We start from the raw sequence: 25643 nt of genomic DNA, 5'->3' as shown, positions 1-25643 counted from the left end.
ACAGCGTACAGCGTACAGTGGGGGCTCGATGACACTCTGTCATTGCTCGTTATATCATGTTATTCCCCCATCCAAGTATATGAACGTCAGTAAATGGTCTTGTATTTTTATTTATGCTTGATTCAGGCCAACGTTACTTTGCCAGGTTGCAGTTCAGTTTAGAGATGCAGCGCGGATACGGGCCCACGGCCCACCGAGTCCGTGCCGACCAGCGACCCCCACACATTAACACTACCCAACACAAACGAGGGACAATTTACATGTACACCAAGCCAATTAACCTACAAACCTGTACGTCTTTGGAGCATGGGAGGAAACCGGAGTAAGCCCTTGCGGTCACAGGGAGAACGTACAAACTCAACAAAGACAGCCCCTGTAGTCAGGATCGAACCCGGGACCCAGGGCACTGGCACTGGCGCTGCAAGGCAGCAACTCTACTGCTGCGCCACCTTGATTCAGCCCAAAGTGACTTTGCCATGTTGCTGACCATTTTAACTCCTCTTCCCATTCCCACACTGACCTCCTCCATAGTCCTGGGCCTCCTCCATAGCCAGAGTGAGACCACACGCAAACTGGAGGAATAGCACCGCAAATTCCACGTGGGCAGCTGACAACCCAATGGTAGGGACATTGAATTCTGCAATGTTAGGTAATGAACCAACAAATACCCTCCCCCCCCCCCCAACCTTTACCCCCACTCTCTTCCCCGGTCCCTACATGGATGCGCACCCATTTCTCACATTCCCCCACGTCCCCTTCCCCGTCCCATTCAACCTACATTCCTTCATCTGGCTTCACATTTCGTGCCTCTTATCTCCTCATCTCAGAGCCTTTTGTCTCTTCATAGACACAAAGCGCTGGAGTAACTCAGTGGATCAGGCAGCATCCCTGGAGAAGAAAGATGGGTGATGTTTCGGGCCGAGACCCGTCTTCAGACCCGCTGAGTTACTCCAGAAACTGGTGTCTATATTCGGAATAAACCAGCATCTGCAGTTCCTTTCTACACCTTTTATCTATTCATCTCTGGCCTTTGTCCAGCCAGCTACCAGCCAAACAACCCACCTGTATCCACCTATCACTTGTCTTGCTTTGTGCACCTCCTACTTCCCCTCCAGCTTTCTTCCCCAGGGTCCTGACCTGAAATGGGGCCCATTCATGTATATCTCCAGATATTCTGCCTGACCTGCTGATACTCCAGCACTTTCTACCTTGTATTATCTCCTTTCTTGTTCCATTTTCACGTTTTGGCTTCGTTACTCACTGTGTTCAATTCCAGACTCAGGACGTCTTGCGTACCTTTTCACATCAGAGTCTCTCAAGGACGAACGTCTACATGAGAACACCCTGGATATCAGTCTACTATCATTCACCACCGTGAAACCACCGTGAAACCTGGTTCCCTGATCTTCTGCTCATCGCTGTATCCTAGGGGCAATCTAATGTGGCATCATTAAGGACTGCACAGTCATGCATTAGAGGGAGTCTGGGAAGAGCTAACATAGAAACATAGAAAATAGGTGCAGGAGTAGGAGTAGGCCACTCGGCCCTTTGAACCAGCACCGCCATTGCTGATCATCCAAAATCAGTACCCCGTTCCTACTTTTTCCCCCATATCCCTTGATTCCGTTAGCCCTAAGAGCTGAATGTAACTCTCGAATACGTCCAGTGAATTGGCCTCCACTGCCTTCTGTGGCAGAGAATTCCACAGATTCACAACTCTCTGGGTGAAAAAGTTTTTCTTCATTTCAGACCTAAATGGCCTACCCCTTATTCTTAAACTGTGACCCCTGGTTCTGGACTCCCCCAACATCGGGAACATTTTTCCTGCATCGAGCCTGTAGAATTTTATGTTTATGTAAGATCCTCTCTCTTCCCTCTAAATTCCAGTGATTACGAGCCCAGTCGACCTATTCTTTCATCATACGTCAGTCCCGCCATTCCGGGAATTAACCTGGTGAACCTATGCTGCATGCCCTCAATAGCAAGAATGCCCTTCCTCAAATTAGGAGACCAAAGCTGCACACAATACTCCAGGTCTCACCAGGGCCCTGTACAACTGTAGTCGGACCTCCCTGCTCCTATACTCAAATCCTCTCGCAATGAAGGCCAACATGCCATTTGCTTTCTTCACTGCCTGCTGTACCTTCAGTGGACTGGATGCCGGGATAAGGGATTATGCGAGTATAGAAGTTGGGAGGTCATGTTAGTTCAGTTTAGTTTAATGTTGTGTACCGAGGTACAGTGAAAAGCTTGTTTGTTGCGTGCTAACCCATCAGCAGTAAGACAGTACATGATTACAGAGCTCTTAAGGATAGCGGAGTGAGGGGGTATGGGGAGAAGGCAGGAACGGGGTACTGATTGAGAGTGATCAGCCATGATCGCATTGAATGGCGGTGCTGGCTCGAAGGGCTGAATGGCCTACTCCTGCACCTATTGTCTATTGTCTACAGTTATTGACAACATTGGCAAGACCACATTTAGAGTATTGTCTCAGTTCTGGTCACCAGGTTATAGGAAAGATGTCAAGGTGCAGAGAAGATTAACGAGAATGTTGCCAGTACTCGAGGGCCTGAGCTACAGGTAGGGGTTTGGACAGGGTAGGACTCTATTCCTTGGAGCGCAGGAGGATGAGGGGTGATCTTATAGAGCTGTACAAAATCATGGGAGGAATAGATCGGGTAAAAGCACAGAGTAGGGGAATCGAGAACCAGGGGACATAGTTTTATGGCGAGTTTAAAAGATGTAATAGGAACCTGAGGGGTAATTTTTTTACACAAATGGCGGTGGAAGAATGGAACGAGCTGCCATAGGAGGTAGAGGCATGTACGATTACAATGTTTAACAAACATTTAGACAGGTGTATGGATAGGACAGGTGTAGAGGGATATGGACCAAACGCAGGCAGGTGGGACTAGTGTAGATGGGACATGTTGGTTGGTGTGAGCAAGTTGGGCCGAGGGTCCTATTTCCACATTGTATGACTTTATGACTCTGGAATCTAGAATTAGAGCAAAGAAGTGCTGAGAGGAGACCATATACAATTTTGACAGATTAAATAATGCACGGGGAAGTTATTTCCATTGACAAAGAACCAGGGGCAAACATTTTGGACGTTGGGAAGTAAATCTTCTCACGTAGTCGTGGTGAGTGTCGGAATGCATTGCCCGAAGGATTGGAAGAAATCATGAAGTGATGGAGTTCCTACTGTCTGGGACTAGATATTCATCCCGTTCAATCCTCGCCCGTGGGTCCAGGGAAGAGTGAGGAGCTTCAGAGGGAATGTTATGCATAACACGCCGAGCCAAGTCAAGTTGTGTTTAATGTTCACAAGAACGATCTGGTACAATGAAATGCATGAAAATCGTGCTTGCTGCAACATCGCAGGTACACAGACCGAGGGAGACACCGCACAAAAACATCATTCGTACTTCAGTCTGAAGAAGGCTGTCGACCCAGAACGTCGCCCATTCCCGATGCTGCCTCTCCCGCTGAGTTATTCCAGAATTTTGTGTCTATCTTAAACATAATTATACTGCTGGTATACTGCTGGTATAATTATACTGCTGGTAACTCACGGCGCCAGAGACCCGGGTTCAATCCCGTCCTCAGGTGCTGTCTGTGTGGAGTTTGCAAGTTCTCCCTGGGACCGCGTGTGTCCAACATCCCAAAGATGTGCAGGTTTGTAGATGGGTTTGCTCTGTAAAATTGCCTCTAGTGTGCAGGGAGTGGTTGCAAAAGTGGGACATTGTAGAACTGGTGTGAAGGACGATCGAAGGTCGGCATGGACTTGGAGGACCGAAGGGCCTGGTTCCTATTGCTGTACCTCTAAACTAAACTAAACATATATTATACAAGATGTTTAAGAAACATTCAGACAGGTAGGGATATGCACAGGACAGGTTTAGGGGGATATGGGCTAATGGACTAGTGTAGATGGGACAAGTTGGGCCGAAGGGCCTGTTTCCACACCGTAAGACTATAATTCTAAGATAATGAATAGAATATTACAGTGTATGAACCAGTATATTGGTGCAGCTGAAATAAGTCCCTGTTAGTTCTTATTGCTGAGAGAATTCTTTACTTTTACATCAGACAAAGATCAGGGTTTTAAAAGTCACAGATTAAGTTGTTTTCAAACGCTGCTCTCAGCTTTCATGCTCCTAACTTTCAGCCATCATCCACCAAAAATAGTTTGAGTAACTCAGCGGGTCAAATTAGGGTCCAGACCTGAAACGCCGCCAGTCCATTCCCTCCACATATGCTGCCTGACCCGCTGAGTTACTCCAGCACTTTGTGCTTTGCTCATGATTCCAGCAATTGCAGTTCCCGGTGTCTTTATTCATCATCAATGCCTTTATTTCTTCCTTTAAGTTGCTTCTTAAAATGTCATCCTAAACCGAGTAACAATGGTCTGCAAAGAACTGAAGAAGGGTCTCGACCCGAAACGTCACCCATTCCTTCTCTCCTGAGATGCTACCTGACCTGCTGAGTTACTCCAGCATTTTGTGATACCTTCGAGGAGGGAGAGGTAGATCAGCCATGATTGAATGCCGCAGACTTGATGGGCCGAATGGCCTAATTCTACTCCTATTCCTTATGACCACCTCACCTTCAGTTCAGTTTAGTTTATTGTCACGTGTACCGAGGTACAGTGAAAAGCTTTTTGTTGCGTGCTAACCAGTCAGCAGAAAGACAATACATGATTACAATCAATCCATTTACAGTGTATAGATGCATGATAAGGGAATAACGTTTAGTGCAAGGTAAAGCCAGTAAAGTCCGGTCAAGGATAGTCTGAGGATTCGCCAATATATAAATTAAAAATAAACATAAATCAAGGCACAGTACCGAACTCCACACGCCAAATGTCATATTGTTTTTTAATTTGTTTAGCGGTAGAGTTACTGCCTTACAGCGCCAGAGACCCGCGAACCGGTGGGCCATAGGGCCTGTTTCCGCACTGTATCTTTAACCTAAACTAAACTAAATAGGGCAGGCCTTGTCATTCGACTTACAAAACTGACTCTCTATGCCAAGTAAAGACACAAAGTGCTGGAGTAACTCAGCGGGTCGGGCAGCATCTCTGGAGAACATCGATAGGTGACGTTTCGGGTCGGGACCCTTCTTCAGACTGATTGTGGGGGAGGGGGGGATAAGAGGGCTGAAAGAGAGGAGGGGCGGAACAATGTTGGACAGGGAATTGGGGGGCATCGGCGGCGGGGGGGGGGGGGGGGAGAGGGGGTGAGAACAGACTCTTCGGCCCACCGAATCCGTGCCGACCAATTACGTGTACATTAATTCTATCCTACACTCTAGGGACAAATTACAGAAACCAATTTCCACTGTGCCACATTCATAATCATAATCAGTAAAATCTAACCACTCACATCCAATCCCCAAACCCGACTGGAATCCCTAAAAGTAACAAATCCTAACCCTCATGGCCTACGTTAACTTGAACCCTCAGCACTGTCCTGTCTCTCCCTCCTCAAAAATACCCCAATACGGAGAAAGATCCCAACCCAAAACATGGCCTATCGATTCCCTCCACAGATGCTGCCTCATCCACTGCATCCGGTGTTCCCCAGGTAGCCTCCTTTACATCAGTGAGACCAGGCGTAGACTCGGTGACCGTTTTGCCGAACACTTGCGCTGGGTCCGCCATGGCTTGCAGGATCACCTGGTTGCCAATGTTTCAACTCCCCTTCCCATTCCCACGCTGACCTTTCTGTCCTGGGCCTCCTCCACTGCCAGAGTGAGTACACCCAAACTGGAGGACAAGCACCTCATAATTGTGCTTAGGTATCTCACAATGCAATGGTTTGAACATCGGTTTTAAAAAAATGGTATGAACATTTAATTCTCCGCTTGTAGATAACTCTAACAAAATCCCTCCTTTCTCCCCCCACCCCCTCCTTCCCATCCCCACCCCCTCTCCCTGAGCCCCACCTAGATTGGCAGCTAATCCTCCCCTCCCTCGCATCCTAGATTCCTTCATCTGGCTTCACAATTTGCAACTCTTCAATCTTATTGTCTCAAATCTTCTGCGTTAATCTCTGGCATTTTTTCCCAACACAAAATAGACACAAAATGCTGGAGTAATGCTCCCAATCAATATGCAGGATGGGGGCAATTAATTTTAATCAGTTATTCCTTTGTTGGTGTTAATACAGATATTTTGATTTTCAAGGGTAGATTATTAAATGTGAGAACACCTCCTTGTTTCATCACTGTTGTGAATCTAACTTTTCATTCAACATTAATTAGAAAGCCGGCAGAATATATTGTATTGTATTGTAAGAATGATCAACTTTTGAACTGTATCATCCCCTACTGGCCACTACTGGGAAAGCAGGACGTTGATCTGAACAAGGGAGTATTAGACACAAAAAGCTGGAATAACTCAGCAGAGAAAAGGAATAACTCCAGAGAAAAGGAATAGGTGACGTTTTGGGACGACACCCTTCTTCAGACTCGTGACACTTCCTCAGACACTCTTTGAGTCTGAAGAAGGGTCTGGACCCAAAACGTCACCTATTCCTTTTCACCTCTGTAGATTGCCCCTAGTGTGTAGGGAGTGGATGAGAAAGTGGGATAACAAAGAACTAGCGTGAATGGGTCGATGGACATACTCGGTGTGCCGAAAGGCTTGTTTCTGTGCTGTATCTTAAACTAAACTTGGGCGGCACGGTGGCGCAGCGGTAGAATTGCTGCCTTACAGCACCAGAGACCAGGGTTCGATCCTGACTACGGGTGCTGTCTGTACGGAGTTTGTACGTTCTCCCCGTGACCCGCATGAGTTTTCTACGAGATCTTCGGTTTCCTCCCCCACGCCAAAGATGCACAAATTTGTAGGTTAATTGACTTGGTCTAATTCTAAATTGTCCCTAACGTGTGTAGGATAGTGTAAGTGTGCAGGGATCGCTGGTCGGTGCGGACTCGATGGGCCAAAGGGCCTGTTTCCGTGCTGTATCTGTAAACTAAACTAAGTAAGTTTAGCAGTGGTAGCTGACGCATCACGTTAAATCTTTCCATGGATTGCTGGAGTCTTGCTTGTCACAGTTACATACATGGAACATACATGGAACATACAAGGCAACATAGTGCAACAGTAGAACAGCTGCCTTACAGCACCAGAGACCCGGGTTCGAACCCGACTGCGGGTGCTGTCTGTAAGTAAATTTGCACCGTCTCCCCGTGAGTTTTCAATAGTCTAGCTCAGTAAAATAAGGGTTAAATGCAATTTCTAGACTCAACTGTTTTATTTTTTTCTCGTGACTTTCATATTTTATAACATTTCATCCCAGAAGCTTTCATGTGTGGAGCTTTCAGGCCTCTTGTCAGAGCTACAGGGAGAGGTTGAGCAGCTCAGTGTTTTATTCCTTGGAGTGCAGGAGGATGAGGGGTGATCTTTTAGTGGTGTACAAAAGATTTAACGGGAATCTGAGGGGTAACTTATTCACACAAATGGTGGTGGGTGTACGGAACGAGCTGCCGGAGGAGGTAGTTGAGGCAGGGACTATCGCAACATTTAAGAAACAATTAGACAGGTACATGGATAGGGCAGGTTTAGAGGGATATGGTGGGACTAGTGTTGGCCGGTGTGGGCAAGTTGGGCCATAGGGCCTGTTTCCATGTTTATCACTCTATGACTTTTTCCATTTCTCCTGTAAAACTTGCAAAGGAGGGAGCCTTCCGTCAGTTGCCAGCTGTTCTCCACTTACATGGTGACCGGACGATCAGCAGGCGATGTGGCAAGGGGAGGAATCAGGTCACGTCATTCCTGTCCTCACACCATGGCCCGCTGAGGAACCTTCAACTCCTGCTGGGGACCGTGACGTCGGTTTAACGACGCATCTGAATAAATGGTTCACCAAATCTCCAAGTCCCCTAGGCACTGGGACCTGGAATCTCTACACGAGTCTCCACAGGGACACTTGATCTGATCATCTACAGCTGGCTCTGACTGTTGTTTAATATTCTATACACATTCTATACACGTGTACACACGCGTGCACACATGCACAGAAAATCGACTTCATGGAGGGAAGCAGAGGGTGATGGTGGAAGGTTGCTTCTCGGACTGGAGGCCTGTGACTAGTGGTGTGCCTCAGGGTTCGGTGCTGGGCCCCGTTACTGTTTGTCACCTATATCAATGATTTGGATGAGAACACACATGGCAAGATTAGCAGGTTTGCAGACAGTACAACAGTGGGTGGTTTTGCAGTTAGTGAAGATAGTTGTGAAAAATTGCAGCAAGATATTGATCAGGTGGGCTGAGGAATGGTTGATGGGATTTCGTAGTGAGAAATGTGCGGTGTCACATTTTGCGAAGTCTAACATGGGCAGGACCCACATAGTGAATGGTAGGCCTCTGAGTAGTGTTGTAGAGCAGAGGGATCTAGTAGTGCAGGTGCATGGTTCCTTGAAGGTGGAGTCTCAGGTAGATAGGGTGGTTATATAAGATGTTGTTGAGGCTGCATTTGGAGTATTTGTGTTCAGTTCTGGGCACCATGTTATAGGAAAGGTGTCAAAATGGAAAGGGCACAGAGAAGATTTACGAGGATGTTGCCAAGGCTCGAGGTTCTGAGCTATAGGGAGAGGTTGAGCAGGCTGGGACTCTATTCCTTGGAGCGCAGGAGGATGAGGGGTGATCTTATAGAGGTGTATCAGATCATGAGAGGGATAGATCGGGTAGATGCTCAGAATCTATTGCCTCGAGTACGTGAATCGAGGACCAGGGGACATAGGTTCAAGGCGAATGGGAAAAGATTTAATAGGAATCTGAGGGGTAACTTTTTCACACAAAGGGTGGTGGCTGTATGGAACGAGCTGCCAGAGGAGGTAGTTGAGGCAGGGACTATCCCAATGTTTAAGAAACAGTTGGACAGGTGTATGGATAGGACAGATTTGGAGGGATATGGGCCAAAAGCAGGCAGGTGGGACTAGTGCAGATGGGACATGTTGGCCGATGTGGGCAAGTTGGGCTGAAGGGCTTGATTCCACATTGTATGACTCTATGACACACTAACATCCAAACACACAATATCTGCACAAATGTGCATGCATGTACATCTGTGGGCACTTTGCTGGATTAACATCGAATGCCTCAAATAAAAATGCATTCAACATTTTAGACTTTCGAGATACAGCGTGGAAACAGACCCCATGGCCCACCGAGTCTGCACAAACCTGCGATTACTCTGTCCTACACTAACACACTAGGGAAAATTTACAATTTTTGCCAAAGCCAATTAACCTACAAAGCTGCACGTCTTTGGGCTTTGGGAGGGAACCGAAGCCCCCGGAGAAAACCCATGTGGTCACAGGAATGTACAATCTCCGCACAGGCAGAGGTCAGGATCGAACCTGGGTCTCTGGTGCTGTAAGGTCGGAACTCTACCACTGCACAACTGTGCCGCCCTAAACACACACACACACACTCTCACACACACACATAATATATGAACAAATCCACATAGAAAATGGGTGCAGGAGTAGGCCATTCGGTCCTTCGAGCCAACACCGCCATTCAATATGATCATGACTGATCATCCGAAATCAGTACCCCATTCTTACTTTTTCCCCCATATCCCTTGATTCCATTAGCCTTAAGAGTTAAATCTAACTCTCTCTTGAATACATCCATTGAATTGGCCTCCACTGCCTTCTGTGGCAGAGAATTCCACAGTCACAACTTTCTGGGTGAAAAGGTTTTTCCTCATCTCAATCCTAAATGGCCTACCCCTTATTCTTAAACTGTGACCCCTGGTACTGGACTCCCCCAAACATGGGGAACATTTTTTCCTGCATCTAGCCTGTGCAACGTGTTCACCTGTGGTCACATTGTAGAATTAACATCAGAAAGAAATTCCTCAAATAAAAATACACTCAACACTCAGAGATGAAGTCAGACAAATGAAGACAGAAATAATGTCACAATCTGATATTGCGAATGGTTGTTTAAAACAGATGATTTAAGTCAAATGGCCATCTTCACTTGCAATTGTCTTTTAATTATGTAGAGCATCCACTGCAAAAAAAGAATAAAGCTATCACAGAATATTTATTAATCAAAGTGCATTTTGGCTCACAGGTGTCCACTGTTATACAGTAATACTTTGCCATACAGTACATTGGTAGCCCATACAGTGTAGCCTCCGTTACCAACTACACACTTTTAACTAATAACATACGTACAATTCAAAATGAACATTGCTGATAAAGGTTCATTTTTTACATGGCTCAAACAGAAAACAGGTCATCACAAGATTTAATAAATAGTGCACAATAAACCGACCCCTTGAAGGATTTACTAAAACCATCTACATTACTTGTACTTAACGTGGCACCTTTCCGATCGGTAAGTATGCTTTTACTTAATAGTTTTCATGCCAATTGCAAGTCTGAGGGTCGACTGTGGTTTGGGCCTGCTCCTCGGTGACGATAACACTTTGGGAGCATGACGTCCCTTAAGCTTTTCCAGATCCAATGTTGGCCCTTGCAAGCAATGCAGGGTTTCAATGGGACAAACTAAAGACACGCACTGTATCCTCATATGCTACATATGTGCCTGTAGTGTGGTACAAATGAGACAAGGGCAAAGGTTTCGGGCACAGCGGCAGAGTTGCTGCCTTACAGCGCCAGAGACCCAGTTCCATCCTGTCTACGGGTGCTGTCTGTACAGAGTTTGTACGTTCTCCCTGTGACCCGCGTGGGTTTTCTCCGGATGCTCTGGTTTCCTCCCACACTCCCAGGACATACAGGTCTGTCAATTAATAGGCTTCGGTAAAACTGTAAATTTTCCCTAGTGCGTAGGATAGTGCTAGTGTACGGGGTGATCGCTGGTCGGCACCGACTCGGTGGGCCGAAGGGCCTGTTTCCGCGCTGTACCTGTATCTCTAAACTGAACTGAACCACACTTGAAGATTTTCCAGCGCCATTCTGTGCCTGAACTTGCTTGCCCATTCATTGTGCCTGGACACAAACTGCTGGAGTAACTCAGCGGGTCAGGCAGCATCTCCGGAGAGAAGGAATGGGTGACGTTTCGGGTCGAGACCCTTCTTCCTTTCCGCCTGCTACCATCACTAGTGTCTTCCACCTCCCGATCCCCTCCCCATTCACGGGGGGCTAGAAACCGAGACGTGTCAGGGATCGGACTGTAAGTAATGCATACATCACCACCACTCCATGCTCCTCGCACGTGCCAGGGAACGGACAATACATGTCACCATATGCTTTAACCAGTGAAAGCTATCAACGCTGTGGTGCTTTTGCAAGGACATAAGGAATAGGAGTAGCACTAGGCCATTCGGCCCATCAAGTCCACTCCACCATTCAATCATGGCTGATCTATCTCTTCCGCCTAACCCCATTCTCCTGCCTTCTCCCCATAACCTATGACACCCATACTGTGCTGTTTGTAACATTGATAGTTTATGTGTTAACACTTGATGCCAATAGTGGTTGATCACAGTCCCAACGCAAGTTTGTCTTAAGGAGGTTCATGATTTCCCCTTCTCAAGGGAAAAGTCGCTCGCCTTGACGATACAGGCGGAAATCAGCCTAGTCGGGGAGTCGACCTCTTCCTTCGGTTTGTTGAAGTTGCTGCCGCTGGACTTGCTCTTGCTGTTGTCGCCCGTCGGTGCGATGGGCAGGTTCCTGGCCACGCGGGAGCCCAGGAAACAGCAGCAGAGCAGGCGGAAGAAGGCGCCCCGCATCTCGCGGCTGGTGAGGGTGTAGATGATGGGGTTCAGGGCCGAGTTGAGCACAGCCAGGGCCACGCACCAGTCGGCCTTGTACAGGATGGAGCACTGCTTGGGGCTGCAGGCCACGTCCAGCATCAAGAAGATGAAGAGGGGCGACCAGCAGGCGATGAAGACGCCCAGGACGATCATGACCGTACGCAGCAGCGCCATGGCCCTCTCCGACTGGGCGCCGCGGGGGCTTTTGCGCGCCGTGACCTTGCGGCCGCTGGAGTTGACCAGGCGGTAGATGCGGACGTACAGAACCACGACGGCCAGCAGGATGATGGTGAGGATGGTGACGCAGAAGGCCACGTAATGCTTGGCGTAGAGAGGCAAGATGGTGGAGCACGATGGGAGGTTGCCGATGCAGTTCCAGCCGGTGATGGGCAGGATCCCCAGAAGCACGGAGATAATCCAGCACGCCCCCAGGAGCAGGAAGAGGCGGTACTGCTTCCGGGAGTCATAGGGTCGCATCTTCACCATGGTCATGTGTCGCTCGATGGCGATGGCCAGCAAGCTGAACGTGGAGGCACACAGGGCGACAAACATGCTCCCCTCCCTGACGAACCACAGGTTGGGCGTCAGGCTGAGAGTCCGTTCACCGGACATCAGGATGTTGATCACGTAGGCCACGCCGGCCAACAGGTCCGACAGGGCAAGGTTGCCGATGAAGTAATACATCCTCGTGTGGAACTTCTTGTTTTTCCAAATGGCCACGAGGACCATCACATTCTCCACCACAATCAACAGACAAGCCAGGAGAATGATCACAACCTTAATGTTGGCGGAACTGCTCTCCGTCCTCCTGTCCAACTTTCCCGAGTAGTTATAGTGCCGATTGATGATCTCATTCACAGGGAAATTATGGACCAAAGGCATTTCCACACCGGTCAGCATGGGCCCAATGGATGTGCTGGGCGTACTAAAGCATCTCAGACTTCAGAGGGCGCAGTTGGCACATTGTACAGAAGGAGCACTGTCCATGTTGGCCAGAGAGGGTTGTCCAACGTTACAACTGAAATCCTTCCGCCCTTCGCTTGCTCCTGGCCTGAGAAGAGAGGTTTTAGAGAAAGTTAGTCCAACTATTCAGAGAAAGTTTGCTTCAATCACTACAGAGATTATAAGACCTACAAAGACGTCCAGGTTTGCAGGTTAATTGGCTTGGTATAATTGTGTCAATGTAAAATTAAACGTAAAAAATGTTTTTTAAAAATGTGTCCCACGTGGGTGTCGGGTAGTGTTAATGTGCGTGGGTCGCTGGTCAGTGTGGACTCGGTGGGCCGAAGGGCCTGTTTCCGCGCTGTATCTCTAAACTAAACTAAGTAACGAGGAAAGTGGTAGCTGACATATCATGTTTAATTTTACATCTTTCTATTGAGTGTTCGAGTCTTGCTGCTCACAGTGATATGCATAGAACATACAAGGTGGTACGGTGGCGCAGCGGTAGAGTTGCTGCCTCAAAGCGCCAGAGACCTGGGTTCGAACCTGACTACGGGTGCTGTCTGTACGGAGTTTGTACGTTCTCCCCGTGACAGCATGAGTTTTCTCTGGGTGCTCCAGTTTCCTCCCACACTCCAAAGACGTGCAGGTTTGTAGGTTAATTGGCTTCTGTAATTTGACCCGAGTGTGTAGGATAGTGCTAATGTACAGGGTGATTGCTGGTTGGCACGGACTCGGTGGGCCAAAGAGCCTGTTTCTGCGCTGTATCTCCAACGTCTGAGGTCTAAAGTAAAGACTTCAGAGGTTGGAGATAAAGGGGAAAGTGGCTCGTGACACTCATGCTTAATATCACATCTTTACCTGGATTGTTCTCACAGTTATAGTCTTGCTTCTCACAGTTATATACATAGAACATACGAGGCAACACAGTGGCACAATAGTAAAGCTGCAGCCTCAGAGCCAGACTTTGGGTGCTTTATGTGTGGAGTTTGCATGTTCTCTCTATAACCACGTGGGTATCCTCCGGATGCTCCGGTTTCCTCCCACATCCCAAAGACGTCCCAGAGACAGAGGTTCGTAGGTCTCTGTAAATTGCACAGGAACAGGCCCTTCAGCCCAGCACGACTGTACTAACCATAATGCCAAATTAAAAGCTGCCCTCCCTCCATTCTCTACAAATGTAAAAGCCTCTTTAATGCCACGATTGTTGTTGCTTCCATCACCAACCCTGGCAGCATTCCAGGCACTCAACACTCAATGGTAAAAGGTTATCAAATCTCGTGTGTTAAAGATGGTGTCAAAACCTCAACAACATCTCATATGAAGCGTTCTCCGTAGATCTGACCAAAATTTCTCCATCAACCAGCGCTGGCCAGAGGAGGCAGGTACTGTAACAGATTTAAAAGACACTTGGACAGATACACGCAGAGGAGGTTTAGAGGGATATGGGCCAAACACAGGCAAATGGGACTAGCTTAGATGGAGCATCTTGGTCAGTGCAGATAGGCTGGGATGAAGGGCCTGTTTGCATGCTCTATGACTGTAAGGCTCTCTGACTCTACATATTTTCATATTTCATTATGATTTAGGTAGAGGCCATTTGGCCCATCAGGTTTATGCCGTTGTTTTGAGAAATTCCTCAAATTTCCCTGAAACTAATATTCTCACATTCTCAAATTGCCCATGGACACACTCCTATTTCTCTCACCAATCCCCCACAACGGCAGCAATTTACAGACGTCAGATAACCCAGCAACCAGCACGTTGTCGGGATGTGGGAGGAAGAACAGGGTTCTGATACTGGATGATCAGCCATGATCATATTGAATGGCGGTGCTGGCTCGAAGGGCCGAATGGCCTACACCTGCACCTATTTTATATGTTTCTATGATACCAAGCACTCGGGGTAAACAGTGTGTTCACCGGCAGAACATGCAAACTCCACACATACAGCACCAGAGGTCAGAACTGAGTCTAGCACAAAGCTATAGGACTGGGTTTCTGATTCTCCAAGGTACTTTTGCACCTCCTCTTACCTCAACGACTGCATCCGAAATTCCTGATGTGGCCTCCTGTACATTGGCGAGTACAGGCCAATGCCTAAGGATCTCTTGGCAGCCAACCATTTGAAACTCCTCTTCCTATTCTCACACCGACCTTTCTGTCCTGGGCCTCCTCCATTACCAGAGTGAGGCCAAACGCAAATTGGAGGGACAACATCTCATATTTTGCTTGGTTAGCTTGGTTATGAACGTTGAATGCTCCACTTTTAGGTAACTTTACAATCACCTGCCTCCCCTCCCTCCAGTAAAAGGCCAGAAAAAGGGGCCACAGTTTAAGAATAAGGGGTAGGCCATTTAGAACTGAGATGAGGAAAAACTTTTTCAGTCAGAGAGTTGTGAATCTGTGGAATTCTCTGCCTCAGAAGGCAGTGGAGGCCAATTCTCTGAATGCATTCAAGAGAGAGCTAGATAGAGCTCTTAAGGATAGCGGAGTCAGGGGGTATGGGGAGAAGGCAGGAACGGGGTACTGATTGAGAATGATCAGCCATGATCACATTGAATGGCGGTGCTGGCTCGAAGAGCCGAATGGCTTCCTCCTGCACCTATTGTCTATTAACCAGTTCCATGGCTCGCAATGATGTCTACCTCTTGTTCTCACACCGTCTGTGGCAAAAACATCAGCCTATCAGGGAACCTCCTTGCCTGAGGTCATCTGTAGCCAGCCCCAATTTGTCCTGGTTACAACCCCCCCCCCCCCCCCCCCCAACCGAAGAAGGGTCTTGACCCGAATCGTCACCTCTCCATTTTCTCCAGAGATGCTGCCTGACCTGCTGAGTTACCTCAGCATTTGTGTATTTCATTCCAAAGACCTTTGTAAGCCATGCCCCCAACTCTAATCAAAACAATATTTCAGTCCCTATCTCCAATACTTTTAATGTATAGTTAACAATATGTTCAAATAAAATTAAAAATCACTTGCTTTCTTTCTAAGTGCCTTTAAGATGGGTTGCAGGAACATCCAGGAAATTATTTATTTATTTATTTATGGAGGCAGATTTATGAGGATGTTACCAGGACTGTCCGTGTAAGTGAAGTCCCTTCTTCCTAGTAAATGTTTATCAAACTTTTCCTGCTCCCTCGCCACACAACTCTCCTGCAGTTGGGTGGCTGCCTCACAGCGCCGGAGACCCGGGTTCGATCCTGACCACGGGTGCTGTCTATACGGAGTTTGTACGTTCTCCCCGTGACCTGCGTGGGCTTTCTCCGAGATCTCCGGTTTCCTCCCGCACTCCAAAGACGTACAGGTTGGTAGGTTAATTGGCTTCGGTAAAAATTGTAAATTGTCCCTAGTGTGTGTAGGATAGTATTAATATGCAGGGATCGCTGGTCAGGCCGAAGGGGCTGATTCCCTCTTTAGTTATCTCTAAGCTAAACCAAACTTAACTAGTGATTAGAATATGGTAGCAGAGGTACAGCTGACCAAAACGTGGTCAAACCATTCCAGCTTATTGTTAACACAGTCATCTTGCTTTATAACGCTGAGTCTCTGTTTATGAAGCCCAGAATCGTCTGCAACTTTCTAAATGTTTTCTCAAACTCTGCTGAATTGTTTGGAATGGTCAGATAATCCCTTCAGTTGTAGGTTGAGAGATGACTATAGGCCAGAAGCCTAGATAGCAGCACCTTCATCTTAGAACATAGAACGAAGAACATAGCACATGTGTAGGAAGGAACTGCTGATGCTGGTTTAAACCGAAGATAGACACAAAAAGCTGGAGTAACTCAGCGGGACAGGCAGCATCACTGGAGAGAAGGAATGGGTGACTTTTCGGGTTGAGACCCGTCTTCAAATGGACATAGGAACAGTGCAGCACAGGAACCAGTCCTTTGACCCACAATGTCCGTGCCAAACATGATGCTAAGATAAACTAATCTCATCTGCCTGCACATGATCCATATCCCTCCGTATCCATGTGCCTATTCAACAGTTTCTTGAACGTCACCATCGTACCTGCTTCTACCACGACTCCTGGAAGTATGTTCCAGGCACCCACCTGTGTCACCCACCTGCGTATCTCCTTTAAACATTCCCCCTCTCACATTAAAGCACAGCGCTCTCGTCTTTGATATTCCCACTCTGGGGTAAAAGCCTCGTGCTGCCCACCCTATCTGTGCAGCTCATCATTTTATATACTTCTTTCAGGTCTCACCTCAACCTCCGGAGAAAACAACCCATGTACCATTTTCTATGTTCTCTAGGGCAGAGCTTTCAGGTGAAAGGGGCAAGGATTAAGGAAAGTGTGCGGGGCAATTTTTTCTATACAGAGGGTGGTGGGTGCCTGGAAAACGTGCTGCCAGGGGTGGCGGTGGACGCAGATACGATAGTGGTGTTTAGACTTGCACATGAATATGCAAGGATGGAGGGATATGGATCTCATGCAGGAAGATGAGAGAAGTCTATCTTGGCATCATATTTGGCACAGTTACTATGGGCTAAACAGCCTGTTCCTATGTTGTACTGTTCTGTGTTCTACGTTCTATGAAGTAAAAGACAAAGTTCTGGAGTAACTCAGTGGCTCAGGAGGGAATAGTCAGACAACGTTTCGGGTCAGGACCCTTCTTTAGACTTTAGAGATACAGCGTGGAAATAGGCCCTTCGGCCCACCGATTCCACGCCGACCAGCAATCACCCCGTACACTAACACTATCTTACACATGAGGGACAATTTACAGTTTTTACCAAAGCCAATTAATCTACAAACCCGTACGTCTTTGGAGTGTGGGAGGAAACCGGAGCACCCGGAGAAGACCCACGCGGTCATGGGGAGAACGTACAAACTCCATACAGACAGCACCCCGCAGTCAGGATTGAACCTGGGTCTCTGGCGCTGTGAGGCAGCAACTCTACCGTTGCACCACCGTGCCGCCCAAGTCTGACTGTAGCAGGGGAAGTTGTAGATTGTACTAACAAGATGAGGTAACTCCTGTAGCCTCTGAAATCAGTAAAGAGGTGGTCATATTTTTGGGTGTGGACGCATTATTGGAACAAAATTTAGATCAAGGGGCCCACACTTGAGAAGCTAACAACCCTTAATCATTTCAGATGCAAAACAGCCTGCTGCATGTCTACTGGTTTATTCCAGATTTGATGTTCCATTTCAACTCGCCTCTGCCTCACAACACCGGTAATTTCCCAAATTACACCTTCTGAGACAGCTGGATTCAAACCCACAAATCAAAGTAGATATTATGCAATGATGTTGGAACTGGGACAAGTTAAACTTCATAAAATGCGAAATGACTTTCAGTCAAGGCTGGCTGTTACTGCTCTGCGATTCTAAAATATTTAAACAGACAGCAGTTATCCAAATATTGTCATTGGCTGTTCAGATCATGTTAGAGATTCCCCTTTACAACACAACAAACTACATAATCTGGCAACGATAAAACACTGCTGGTGGGTCGGCACGGTGGCGCAGCGGTAGAGTTGCTGCCTTACAGCAGCAGAGACCCGCGTTCGATTCTGACCACGGGTGCTGTCTGTGCGGAGTTTGTACGTTCACCCCGTGACCACGTGGGTTTTCTCCAGGCGCTCCGGTTTCCTCCCACACTCCAAAGACGTCCAGGTTTGTAGGTTAATTGGCTTCTGTAAAATTGTAAATTGTCCCTCGTGTGTCGGATAGTGCTCGTATACGGGGCGATCGCTGGTCGGCATGGACGAGGTTGGCCGAAGGGCCTGTTTTCATGCTGTATCTCTAAAGTGTTTAAGTCAGCTCAGTGGGTCAGGCATAACCTATGAAGGGAGGATGTGGACAGACAACATTTCGGGTCAGGAGGCTTCTTCAGGCTCGTTGAGTTCCTCCAGCAGTTTGCGTTTTGCTGAAGATTCTAGCATCTGCAGTTCCTTGTGTCCCCATTTTACTGCTCCACTGCGAGATCTCCTCAAAGTATGTCCACTTTAAAAAGTTCCCCTCCTGTCTACTTCCCTCCACGGATGCTGCCTGACCTGCTGAGTTCCTCCGGCACTTTGTGTTTTGCTCAAGATTCCAGCATCTGCAGTCTCTTGTGTCTACAAAATCTGGTAAATCAGTGAGACCAAGACCATGCAGAGCCAATTGCAAGTTTGAAAAGATTTATAATGGTTTCAGTTTAGTTAATTGTCACGTGTACCAAGGTACAGTGAAAAGCTTTTGTTGCGTGCTAACCAGTCAGCGGAAAGACAATACATGATTACAATTGAGCTATTCACAGTGTACAGATACATGATAAGAGAATAATGTTTAGTGCCAGATAAAACCAGTAAACTCTGGCCAAAGATAGTCCCAATGAGGTAGATAGTAGTTCAGGACTGCTCTCTGGTTGTGGTATGGTGGTTCAGTGCCTGCTCACAGCTGGGAAGGAACTGGCCCTGAATCTGGTGGTGTGCATTTTCACACCTGTAAACGTTTGCCTGATGGGAGAGGGGAGAAGAGGGAGTGGCCGGGGTGCGACTTGTCCTTGATTATGCTGCTGGCCTCGCTGAGATCTACTCAATGAAGAATTCCCACAGCCTCATGATATACTTAACTCTGACAGCTTCATACAACAGCTGTTGAAATTTGATGGGATTTTAAGACTCAATATATAAAATGTAGGAGTTCCACACACACACACACACACTCACTAACTCGGTCCTGTTGGTGGCAGGAGAGTTGCTGCCTTACAGGTCCAGAGACCCAGGTTCAGTCCTGACCACCGCTGTTGTCTGTACGGCGATTGTACATTCTCTTCGTGACCGTGTGGATTTTCTCTGGATGGTCACAAGATCATTGGGTCATAAGTGACAGGAGCAGAATTAGGCCATTCGGCCCATCAAGTCTACTCCGCCACTCAATCATGGCTGATCTATCTCTCCCTCCTAACCCCATTCTCCAGCCTTCTCCCCACAACCCCTGACACCTGTACTAATCAAGCTTTCCTCCCACATTCCAAAGACGTGCAGGTTTGTAGATTAATTGGCCTCTGTAAATTGATGCTGGTCTGTAGGATAGAACTAGTGTACGTGGTGATTACTGATCAACATGGACTCTGTGGGCCGAAGAGCCTGTTTCCAAGCTGTAATACAGTGTATGATAAGGGAATGACGTTCACTCCACAGTTGCTGCCCCACCCATTGAGTTCCTGCAGCTGCAGTCTCTTGTGTCTCCATTTTATAGTTTAATATTCATATCCATGTATGTATTCAATTTTAAATTAGTTTAGTTTAGTTTAGAGATACAGCGCAGAAACAGGCCCTTCGGCCCACCGGGCCAAATGCAGCGCCGGAGACTCAGGTTCGATCCTGACTACGGGCGCTGTCTGTACGGAGTTTGTACGTTCTCCCTGTGACCTGCGTGGGTTTTCTCCACGATCTTCGGTTTCCTCCCACACTCCAAAGACGTACAGGTTTGTAGGTTAATTGGCTTGGTAAATGTAAAAATTGTTCCCAGTGGGTGTAGGATAGTGTTAATATGCGGGGATTGCCGGTTGGTGCGGACCCGGTGGGCCGAAGGGCCTGTTTCCGCGCTGTATCTCTAAACCAAACTAAACTAAACCAATATATCAGTGGAATGACAGCATCGTAGAGAAGAACAGCGTTCCCTAATTCGCCCCTTCATTTATCAAAATCAAAGTTTGATATATTCTTCCACGAAATTACAATTAATTTATAACAATGAGTAATTAGACATTTTGACAGGGTACAGGCCAAATGCAGGCAGGTGAGACTAGTGTAGATCGGACATGTTGGTCGGTGTGGGCGAGTTGAGCCGAAGGGTCTGTTTCCACGCTGTAATGAGTATACACTATAATGAGTATGACTCTATAATGAGTATGATTAGTAAGAGCATAAACTGTAAACTGCTTTGGATTCTTATAATGCACATCGTTATTTCTTTCTTCTTCATCTAATTCCCCCTTGTTTGACACAGCATGGATAAGAGACCATGCTAGAAAGCCAACCAGTCAAGTCTGAAAGAGGGTCCCCTACCCAAAACGTCACCTATACATTCCCTGCACAGATGCTGCCTGACCCACTGAGTTACTCCAGCACTTGGTATTTTGAACCAGTTGTTCTGCTCTGTTAATCATTACATTATCCTGCCTCCCACTTGTCTGAACTCATAGGATTCGCACTCAATTACTTCAAGTAACATGCTACAGGGGAACCACAGCTGTTAGTCAACTCACTTCTAATAAAATTCCAACTATTTTCCCAGTGTAACCAACACCTGAAATAGATTTAAAAGCCCACAGAATAATTTGTCCAACTAGAGAGCAGTCCTGAACTACTATCTACCTCGAAGATAGACACAAAATGCTGGAGTAACTCAGCGAGACAGGCAGCACCTCTGGAGAGAAGAAATGGGTGACGTTTCGGGTTGAGTCCCTTCGTCAGACTCCCATCTACCTCATTGGAAACCCTCGGACTATCTTTGATCGGTCTTTACTGGCTTTATCTTGCACTAAACGTTACTCACATTATTGCCTTTATCATGTATCTGTACACTGCGGACGGCTCGATTGTAATCACGTACTGTCTTTCCGCTGATGGGTTAGCGCGCAGCAAAAGCTTTTCACTGTACCTCAGCACATGTGACAATAAACTCAACTCAAACTCTTTAAAATTTTAACTGATAACCTGATCCATTGAAATCTCCATGCAATAAAAACAGACATTTGTGCCATACGGTTCCGAGGGGATTAGATAGGGTGGACACACGTCTTTTATAGCCTGAACTATAGGGAGAGGTTTGGCAGGGTAGGACTTTATTCCTTGGAACGCAGGAGGCTGAGAGGTGATCTAATAGAGGCGAATAAAATCATGAGGAGAATTGGTACAGTGAATGCCCAGAGCAGGGGAATCAAAAGCAGAGAACATACGTTTAAGGTGAGAGGGGAAAAATTTAATAGAAACTGGAGGGGCTACTTTTTTTTCACACAAAGGGTGGTGGATATGGAATGAGCTGCCAGAGGGCGTAGTTGAGGAAGGTGCTATCACAACATTTAAAAGACATTTGGACAAGATAGAATGGGTTGAGAGGGATATGGGTCAAATGTGGGCAGGTGGGACTAGTGTAGATGGGGTATGTTGGTCGGTGTGGGTACGTTGGGCTGAAGGGCCTATTTTCACGCTGTATGACTGACAGAAAGCATTTTATCGGGATGCATCACAGCATGGTTTGGGAACAGCTCCATCCAAGACCGCAAGAAATTGCAGAGAATTATGGCCGTAGCCATACACAGCAACACAAATCAATCTCCCTTCCACTGACTCCATTTATTTGTTTTCTCCAGAAATGCTGCCTGTCCCACTGGGTTTCTCCAGCATTTTGTGTCCATCTCCCTTCCATTGACTCCATTTGCACTTCACGCTGCCTCGGCAAGGCCACCAGCATAATCAAGGACCAGTCGCACCCCATTAACTCCCACTTCTCCCCTCCCCCATACAGAAGTGTGAAAAGCACACCTCTAGATTTAGGAACGAAAACTGCAGATGCTGGTTTAAATCGAAGGTAGACACAAAATGCTGGAGTAACTCAGCTGGTCAGGCAACATCTCTGGAGAGAAGAAATGGGTGATGTTTCAGGTCAAGACCCTTCTTCAGACTGAAGAAAGGTCTCGACCCGAAACGTCACCCATTCCTTCTCTCCGGAGATGTTGCCTGACCAGCTGAGTTACTCCAGCATTTTGTGTCTTCCTCTAGATTCAGGGACAGTTTCTTCCCGGCTGTACTCGGGCAACTGAACCATCCTATCAACAACGAGCGAGCTGTCCTGAGCTACCATCTACCTCATTGGAGACCCTCAGACTATCTTTAATCGAACTTTATCTTGCACTAAACATTATTGCCTTTATCCTGTATCTGCACACTGTGCGGCTTGATTGTAATCATGTGCAGTCTTTCTGCTGACTGGGTAGCACGCAACAAAAAAGCTTTTCACTGAACCTCGGTACATGTGATAATAAACGAAACTAAATTAAACTAAACTAACTTCACCAGGGCCAATTCCCCAGTCCAGCATTTTCGTCAAGGGGAGGTACCCACAGGCTGGACTGGAAACGATTAATGTTTAGCCCGTGGCGAGTTTGTGATTAGCAGTGCAGACCATCCTAGTCACTGTTCCGAAGACCCACACAAAATGCTGAAGTAACCCAGCGGGTCTGGCAGCATCTCTGGAGAAAAAGGAAGAGGTGGCGTTTCGGGTCGAGACCCTTCATCAGACTGAGAGTCAGGGAGGGGACTAGGTACACTAGAGGTACGGGAAAGTACAGAACAAAGCATCGATCACTCAGGAAAGGTGGAGCCCACAATGGTCCATTGTTGGCTGTGGAAGAGGTGATAACGAAGGAACACACAAATGGTAAAATTAGTGAAAAGACTAGGGTGGGGGAGGGACGGAGAGCGAGGGAATGCAAGGGGTTACTTAAAGTTAGAGAAGCCAATACTCATGCCGCTGGGCTGTAAGCTGCCCAAGCGAAATATAAGTTGCTGTTCCTCCAATTTGCATTACAACAATCTTTCATTACCACAAAATCTAGTCACTGTCCCCTTCCCCACTATTCCAATTAATTCCTGTTGAAATCAATGGACAAGAACACAGCCACACACAATCCACCACTTGACTTGCATTACTTGCATTAAGTTTGTGGTGTCTTTAAGAGCAGAATTAGGCCATTCGGCCCATCAAGTCTATACCACCGAGCCTGTGCCAACCAATCCTGGCTGATCTATCTCTTCTCCTGCCTTCTCCCCATAACTCCTGACTGTCTGTCTGTGTTGCCCTCCTGCTCCCTGTGGGTGTAAATGATCACAAACCACTCACTACTGGTTAGCAAATCAACTCTAGCTTCTGGTCTCTAATCTCACCCTCTCAAACTTCTCCTTATTATTAGTTACTCTTTCTTTGGGTAACTTTTCCCTCAGCCAGTCTGAAGAAGAGTCCCGACCAGAACCATCACCTACCCTGATCTCCAGAGACGCTGCCTGACCCAGCCGAGTTACTCCAGCACTTTGAGTCCTTTTGTGGATTGACCAGCATCTACAGTTCTTTGTTTCTAACATGCATCCTTCTTTGCTGTTTTCCACTTTTACCTGTATGGTTAGCTTTGCGTCTGTGCTCATTTCTAGTGCTCCCTCAAAACCTCTGCACCGCCGCCTCAATGTACAGCTATTGTCTCTCGTCTCCTTTGTCCGTGTTCGTTTTTCAGGTCTGCGTCTCACTGCCTCAATCCAACCGCTGTGTTTGCCAGTACCTTGAATGTTTGTCAGTGTGTATGTGTGTGTGTGTGTGTGTGTGTGTGTGTGTCTGTCCGCTGGTTTTCACTGTTTGAGTGTGTCTGTGTCCGTGTGTCCCAGTTTTGTGCTCTGTGTGTGTGTGTGTGTGTGTGTGTGTGTGTGCCCTAGTTTTGCCCTAGTGTGCCCTGTGTGAGTATATGGTCCCCTGGTTTTCGCTGTGTATGTGTGTATCCCCTGGTTTTTTTTGTTCTGTGTGTGTGTGTCTCATTTTTTTACTGTGTGTGTGTCTGTCTCCTATTTTTTTTGCTGTGTGTGTGTCCCCTATTTTTGTGCTCTGTGTGTGTCCTGGTTTTCGCTGTGTGTCTGTCCCGTGTATTTTTGCTCTGTGTGTGTGTGTGTGTGTGTGTGTGTGTGTGTCTCTCTGTCCCCTGTATTTTTGCTCTGTGTGTGTGTGTGCGTGTGTGTGTGTGTGTGTGTGCGTGTGTGTGTCTCTGTGTCCCCTGGTTTTTTTGCTCTGTGTGTGTGTGTGTGTGTGTGTGTGTCTCTGTGTCCCCTGTATTTTTGCTCTGTGTGTGTGTGTGCGTGTGTGTGTGTGTGTGTCTCTGTGTCCCCTGTATTTTTGCTCTGTGTGTGTGTGTGCGTGTGTGTGTGTCTCTGTGTCCCCTGGTTTTTTTGCTCTGTGTGTGTGTGTGTGTGTGTGTGCGTGTGCGTGTCTCTGTGTCCCCTGGTTTTTTTGCTCTGTGTGTGTGTGTGTGTGTGTGTGTGTGTCTCTGTGTCCCCTGTATTTTTGCTCTGTGTGTGTGTGTGCGTGTGTGTGTGTGTGTGTGTGCGTGTGTGTGTCTCTGTGTCCCCTGGTTTTTTTGCTCTGTGTGTGTGTGTGTGTGTGTGTGTGCTTTCTCTGGGTGACAGTGCATCTTTCTTGTCTGTATCTCTGTCTGAAAACATTAATCTCTCCAGGCAGTAAATGTTACCCACGAGCTGTAACCTAATGTAAATATTCCGTCCACATTTTACACAACCTCCATGGAAACTCTTCCAGTCATTATCCCCGCACTTAGCACGCTTGAAGCTGATAAGGCAAAGAGTCGCTGGCGCTCTGGTGTGCTCAACTTACAGAAGAGTGTTGGAAGTTGTAGACACAACGCTCGCCCCTCCGCTACATCCAAAGACAGTGTTCGGGTGCAAGCACGGACGCTTCAGATAGTTGAGTGCTGGCTGGCTGGCTGGCTGGCCGCCTCTCTCCAAGCCTGTGCCGGCTGAGCTGGAAGCTGTGCACTGAATCCCCTTCTGCAAGCCTGCAGCCAGCTCTTTATTCCGTCCGGGAGTTCCAGTGGGGAGGCGGGAAGTCACCCTGCCCATCAATCCTCGACCCACTTATCAAAGTACACACAGTCCAGAGGACAGTGAGGCACGAGTGACCGCGTCCAACCCACGCCAGGACCACACTCTCACCTACAATTGCAAAACTCTGCTCTCCATGTGAACGTTTACCAGGCAGAGGAAACGAAAGCGCCCTTCCTCCAGCATGACTTTAGGGGATGAGAAAGCTTCACGCACTTTGCATCTTCTCCACCAGTCCAGTTCAGTTTAATTGTCACATGTACCGAGGTACAGGGAAAAGCTTTTGTGGCGTGCTATCCTGGCAAGATGTACAATACGTGTAGGGGGGTGGGTGGGGGGGACTGCTGGTTTAAACCA

General features: G+C 47.4%; 1 protein-coding gene across 2 annotated transcripts; it reads right to left on the bottom strand.

Annotated features, from left to right (window-relative positions):
• Positions 1–10015: 10015 nt before the first annotated feature.
• LOC144607172 (sphingosine 1-phosphate receptor 3-like) lies at positions 10016–25367 on the bottom strand. 2 transcript variants are annotated; one of them, XM_078423836.1, is made up of 2 exons: positions 25060–25367; positions 10016–12795 (listed from the first exon to the last, which is right to left on the bottom strand). In XM_078423836.1, the coding sequence occupies exon 2, from the start codon at positions 12642–12644 to the stop codon at positions 11505–11507; it is 1140 nt and encodes a 379-aa protein (XP_078279962.1). In that variant the 5' UTR covers positions 12645–12795; positions 25060–25367; the 3' UTR covers positions 10016–11504. The 2 variants fall into 2 exon arrangements, with proteins under 2 accessions (XP_078279962.1, XP_078279963.1); XM_078423837.1 differs by lacking the exon at positions 25060–25367 and adding an exon at positions 23802–23902.
• Positions 25368–25643: the final 276 nt, after the last annotated feature.

The sequence above is a fragment of the Rhinoraja longicauda genome, chromosome 28, assembly GCF_053455715.1.
Source record: "Rhinoraja longicauda isolate Sanriku21f chromosome 28, sRhiLon1.1, whole genome shotgun sequence".
Lineage (NCBI taxonomy): Eukaryota > Metazoa > Chordata > Chondrichthyes > Rajiformes > Arhynchobatidae > Rhinoraja > Rhinoraja longicauda.
The sequence above is the reverse complement of the archived record's forward strand: the minus strand, read 5'-3'. Positions and strand labels throughout refer to the sequence as shown.